This window comes from Habropoda laboriosa, unplaced genomic scaffold (assembly GCF_001263275.1).
Source record: "Habropoda laboriosa isolate 0110345459 unplaced genomic scaffold, ASM126327v1 scaffold72, whole genome shotgun sequence".
NCBI lineage: Eukaryota > Metazoa > Arthropoda > Insecta > Hymenoptera > Apidae > Habropoda > Habropoda laboriosa.
In genome coordinates this window covers 1157484-1163470 of record NW_017100188.1, presented here as the reverse complement: position 1 = coordinate 1163470, position 5987 = coordinate 1157484, and the positions used below count along the sequence as shown (strand labels likewise).

Sequence of the window (5987 nt, the reverse complement as noted above, 5' to 3'; positions counted from 1 at the left end):
CATACTATATCCTATAGCTGGTACCAACTTAACGAAATATAAATCTAATACTTAATCTAGTGACATTATTGCGATGAAAGAGTGCCGCTACAGAGGGTTCAATGAATTTTTTTTAGCAGCCACCACTCTATAGTATACTTTTATGGTATTAATGGGAATTTTGGCTTGATAAAGGCACATCCCTGATACAACAAAGATTCATGACAAGAACTGTCAAAATATTGGAATATTGACTTAAAGGTGTTCACAATTTTTACATAATGGACTTTTAGTAAAAACAAAGTCACGTGAGTGTAGTCTTTTGTTTCCCATTATAGTAATGTAAATGTACTACTTGTGTATTGTAATGTTGTGATGTGACTTTAAATGACCAATCAACAATAGAAAGATACATATAAACAAATTCAATTGGAGTTTTATAATAAAGATTTAGCTGATATTTTAGCTAATGTTATGCTATAATTATTAGTTACATCATTTATTTGGCCTAATCCTCAACTTTCAAATTCTTATATGAAATGTCCAGGATTTCATCAAAGGAGTATTTTACCACGGCATTTATAATGTCATCTGTACAGCGGGCTTTTACTCAGAAATTGAGTAAACAGCATGCAGCTGATGTTAGACGTCAGATTGCTACCTCTACCTCATATTCTCGGGATCTCTCAAAAAGTGGCAGTTCATTCTCAGGCTTTTCTTCCACGGTACATTGTGCATTTTAATTTATTTGCATAAACTCTAACATATGTACTGATTTAAATATTAAAAATATTTTTCCAGATGTCATTATGTGAAGTATTAGACCCACTAGATTATGAAGAGTTCTTGGCTCAACATCAGTCAGTTCTTGATCGTGATCCTCTCAAGTCAATATTAGATTTTCCACCTGGGGATGTTGAATTAAAAATTGTGCAAAGAAGAATTAGAACAGAAGAGCCAATTGTTCCTCATGAATCCTTGTAAGACTAGTTCATAATCTTTGCATTTATACTAATGTTATTGTACCTATAACAATTTTATTTAATCTTTTAGAGACATAGTGTCTCCTTATGTTAGGAGATGTATTGAAAGTTTTACCTCTGACTGGGTAATAGTACACAGAAAATATAAACGTAGAGTTTCTCCTATAGCAAGGGATAGACTACTTCAAGATACTCCAAGACAAGATTTTGAGGTGCTTGAGTAAGAATAAAATACATTTCGGAAATAATTGAAGAATAGATTTAAAATAAACATAAAACAGGTGGATCAAGAGGATACAAATGGTTCAGGATCACCAAATGAAGAGGAAGACTTGTCTAATTCTGGAGATACACCAAGAGGATCCTGGGCTAGTTTGGACTTAAGACATTCACAACATGATCCCCTCCTTCCAAGTTTATTGGACAGAGTTTGTCCAGAAACAATTGATCAAATGAACGAACAAAAACGTTCGGAAGATCGTCAAGTGAGTACTGAATGCATAAATGAGATGAGATCTTAGTAATCCTGTTCCATTGATATTAATTTTAGGAAGCATTATTTCCCCTTTATGCACCTCCAGCTTCCCCAGATGATGAATGGCAAGAAATTGGTGCAGCACCAGAACCTACCGAACCGTTTTCGCACAAGATTCTTGTAAAATGTCTCCAATTAAAATTAGAACTAGAGGTTGAGCCAATTTTTGCAAGCCTCGCATTATACGATGCCAAAGAAAAAAAGAAGGTTTCTGAAAACTTTTATGTAGACATGAATTCAGAAGGTTTAAAGAGAATGCTTGGTGGCCATATTGCATACAGTGATGCCAGCACCTTGGCAAGAAGCTGTGTTATGAGTATCAGTAAACCCAGTCCAGATTTGTTTTTAGTTGTTAGACTTGAGAAAGTATTACAAGGTGATATCTCAGAATGTGCTGAACCATATTTGCGTGAAGATAAGAACAAAGAAAAGGTAAGAGCAGCTGCTGCAGCTGCATGTGAGCGACTAGGTAGGTATAGAATGCCACTTGCATGGACTGCCATCCACCTTTCTGGCGTGATAGGCGGTGGTGGAGATACAGATAGCACAGGAAGTGCTGGCTCTTTGGACAGAAAATCGGGTGGACTGGAACAGTGGCGCAAAAAGGTAGAACCACCAGCTAGAAGAGGCTCGTTAGAAAGAAGAAGTTCCGATAAAAGACGTAGTTGGTCGCCAGACGATTTTGCTAATTGTCTCGACACATTTAGGCCTATCACGTTGACTGTTTCGAGCTTTTTCAAGCAAGAGACCGAACGACTAAGAGATGAAGATTTATACAAGCTTCTAGTCGAACTACGAAGACCAGGCTCTAATTTAAAACGATTAAAATGTCTGCCAGGTATACTGAAATTAGATCTGAGTCCTAGACCGGAAGAGCTACCCAGATGTTTGGATCCTGACCTCAGAAGACTAGTGCCATATCCAGACGAGAAAAGTCGACCGGTCAAAGAAATTCTCGAGTTTCCAAGCGAAATTATTTCACCAGATTTAATGTATCGTAACCTTCTTTACATTTATCCAAAGGAAGCGAATTTCAGCTCCAGAACTGGTTCTGCTCGAAATATCGCCGTGAGAATTCAACTTATGGGCGGTGAACAGGAAGCTGAAGCTCTCACAGCAATTTTCGGGAGATCGTCGTGTCCTGAAATGACTCACGAGTGCTTCACTTCTGTGTCTTACCATAATAAAAATCCTAACTTTTACGACGAAGTAAAAATTCGTCTGCCTGCCGATTTAAGTGCGAAACATCACTTGCTATTCACTTTCTACCACATCAGTTGTCAGAAGAAAGCTGAACAACCGAATGTTGAAACTGCTGTAGCATATACTTGGTTGCCATTGTTAAGAGATGGACACCTGCAGTCTGGCGAATTCAGCCTCCCTGCAATGCTAGATCCACCACCAGCAAACTACTCGTACATCGCACCTGATGTTCTTCTACCAGGTACAAGATGGGTGGATGCTCACAGAGGAGTTTTCACAGTAATTTTAGAACCCGTCTCTAGCGTTCATCCACAAGACAGATACATTGACAGATTTCTGAATTAAAGTCAGCCTTACTAGAATTGGCAAGAGCATCATATTCTTCTCTGGTACGATCGCTACCTCAATTATTGGATCAATTAATATCTCTATTAGTACGGCCCCCAACTTTGCCATCTCAACCACTGAACGTGGCAGCCACAGTGTTCGAGGCCATAGGTCTCTTAGTCAGAAATATCACCAATCTACCCGATGGACAATTAGATGCTCACGGTAGACACGCTCTCTTGGCCACGTACGTTGCCTACCAGTGCTCTCTACCAAGAATGACGAGTAGTCCTGGAATTGTTAGGGCTCAGAGCAACCCTGACCTACCTCTAGAAGATTTAGAAATGGAAGTGCACTCTCGAGGACTGGACAGAACAGCCTCGATGCGTCAAGAATCGCCTTCCATAAATAGTCAACCTACTAGAAGACTTTTGCACGAGGAATTAGCGTTGCACTGGGTCGTGTCCACTGGACAAGCACGTGAATTGGCTGTCACGTACTCGTGGTTCTACTTGGAATTGATCGTTCGCTCTATGGTTGTAACATTGTCGGAAATGGGTATGCTGGAGGCTTCGCGGAAATCGAGATTTTCTCCCCAGTTCTGTGACGACGTGGCTACACTCACTGCAGCCTTAACATCAGAGGTGATATCTCGTTGCGGAAGGGAGAATAGAGTACCTAATAATTTAATATCAAGTCTAGGCAACTTCCTCTCTGATCTGTTGTCAATAATGGACAGAGGATTCGTTTTGTCCCTAACTCGAGCTGCCTGTTGCTCACTCTCTGATGCATCCATGCACATTCCTGACTCAGCTGCACTTTACGCGTTGAAACTTGATCTAGTACGTACAGTGTGTTCACACGAACACTATGTTGCCTTGAATCTGCCATTTGGAACTGGGTATACGTCAGGATCAGCACCAGCTTCGCCCAGTCCATCGACTGGCAGCTCTGGAAGCTTAATATCTACCCTTGTACCTGGAGATCGAGCTAGATTTTCCGAGCTCAGTCAAGAATTTCGACAGCAACACTTCTTGGTGGGAATTGTTTTGTCAGATTTATCAAACACTTTGGAAATACCGAACCCTATGCTACAGAATAAAGCTATTGGGACCATTCGACACCTGATGGCGTGTCACGATGTAGATTCGAGGTATTCTGACCCTGCTGCGAAAGCTAGAGTGGCTGCACTCTATCTACCACTTTTAAATATCATAATGGACGCTCTACCACAGCTTTATCATTGGGATTCCAAAGACAAGAGCGTATATCCTGACGAATCTGGCTCTATCACGCAGTCTGTGGCTCTAGCTATAGCTGGTGGAGTGTCTGCAGACACAGCAGGAACTCAGTGTAGAGTTTCTCTAAGTTCAGAAGCCACTAGACACCTGTTGATGTGTGTCTTGTGGGTCCTCAAAGGATTGGAACAGTCTGCGTTAGCGCAGTGGTGCTCAGAGTTAAGCTCCAGGCGTATACTGTGCCTTCTTCAAGTTCTTAATATTGCCACTGCAGCCTTTGAGTATAAGGGTAAAAAAGCTTTGAAGAGACTACCACCACAGGCTGCCGCTACCAGCGACATTCGATCTAGGCTGGAAGATGTGATTCTGGGCCAAGGAAGCGCCAGAAGCGAGATGATGATGCGAAGGAAGGAGAGGATGAGTGGGGACAAGCTGAGGTGGCGTAAAGATCAAATGCCTTACAGGTATGTAGATTATTTTACGTAACAATTTCATAAATAATGCCGACTAATTTCTGTTTCCATCTTTAAGATCCTGTGAACAGTCAGAAGGGAGAGCTGTGGAACAAGATGCTCACATAGAAGGTGCCTTAGCAGCTGAAGCCTCCCTCGTTGTTCTAGACACTTTGGAAACAGTTGTACAAGCTGATGGAGGAGGGGGTGAGTGGCTTTTTAACATGGTTGAAATTTTGAAAATTATTTATTTTATTATTCTTGAAATTTTTCTATCCTGTAGGAGCAGTTGTAGGAGCAGTATTGAAAGTTCTCCTGAGAGCACTAGCCAGAAATCAAAGCACATCTGTGCTGCAGCACATGTTCAATACGCAACGAGCTTTGGTGTTCAAGTATCACAGCGCTCTGTTCGATGAGGAGAGCGAAAGATGTGGCGATTTGTGTTTAACGCTGCTCACTAGATGCAGCTCTCCCTTAAGTGCTGTTCGAAGTCATGCTGCTGCCAGTCTTTACTTATTGATGAGGCAGAATTTCGAAATTGGCAATGTAAGTGTTTCAAACATCAAGTGCTGCTTGAACAGATTAATGATGGAATATTTCTAGAATTTCGCGAGAGTTAAAATGCAAGTCACAACATCCTTGTCGGCCCTTGTTGGAAGAGGAAGAGCACCTAGCGAAGGAGCACTTAGAAGAGCTTTGAAAACAGTGCTAGTATACGCTGAGAGGGATACAGAATTGGCAGACACAAGCTTCCCAGAGCAAGTGAAGGATCTTCTGTTCAATTTGCACATGATACTATCTGATACTGTTAAAATGAAAGAATTCCAAGAGGATCCAGAAATGCTTTTAGATCTGATGTATAGGTAATTATATCAAAAACAGAAAACACCAATGGAGTGTGAAGCATGAAAGGTGTTTCATTAAAACTGACAATTCCACAGAATTGCAAAGGGGTACCAAGGTTCACCAGACCTCAGACTCACATGGCTGGCAAATATGGCACAGCAACACATGGAGAGGAAGAATCACACAGAGGCAGCCATGTGTTTGGTGCACAGTGCAGCTTTGGTAGCAGAATATTTGCATCTTCTGGAACCAGGAGGTGGAGGTCGACCAGTGGGAGCTGTTGCTCTAGCTCCTGTCACTCCAAATGCTTTGGAGGAGAGTGCAGTAGGGGATGATGTATTGGCAAGAAGAGAGGAAGGTTTATGTTTAGGTCCAGATTTCTCAGAAAGTGGTTTAGCTGGTTTGTTAGAACATGCTGCTAGTT

General features: G+C 41.4%; 1 protein-coding gene across 1 annotated transcript in view; it reads left to right on the top strand.

Annotated features, from left to right (window-relative positions):
* The first annotated feature begins 227 nt into the window (after positions 1-227).
* Positions 228-5987, top strand: part of LOC108579754 (dedicator of cytokinesis protein 7) — a 7415-nt gene continuing 1655 nt past the window's right edge. The window contains 11 exon segments of the mRNA XM_017943362.1: positions 228-287; positions 527-704; positions 781-959; positions 1033-1174; positions 1244-1447; positions 1513-3036; positions 3039-4729; positions 4797-4924; positions 5001-5263; positions 5321-5580; positions 5659-5986. Coding sequence (XP_017798851.1) covers positions 564-704; positions 781-959; positions 1033-1174; positions 1244-1447; positions 1513-3036; positions 3039-4729; positions 4797-4924; positions 5001-5263; positions 5321-5580; positions 5659-5986 — 4860 coding nt within the window. The 5' untranslated portion in view covers positions 228-287; positions 527-563.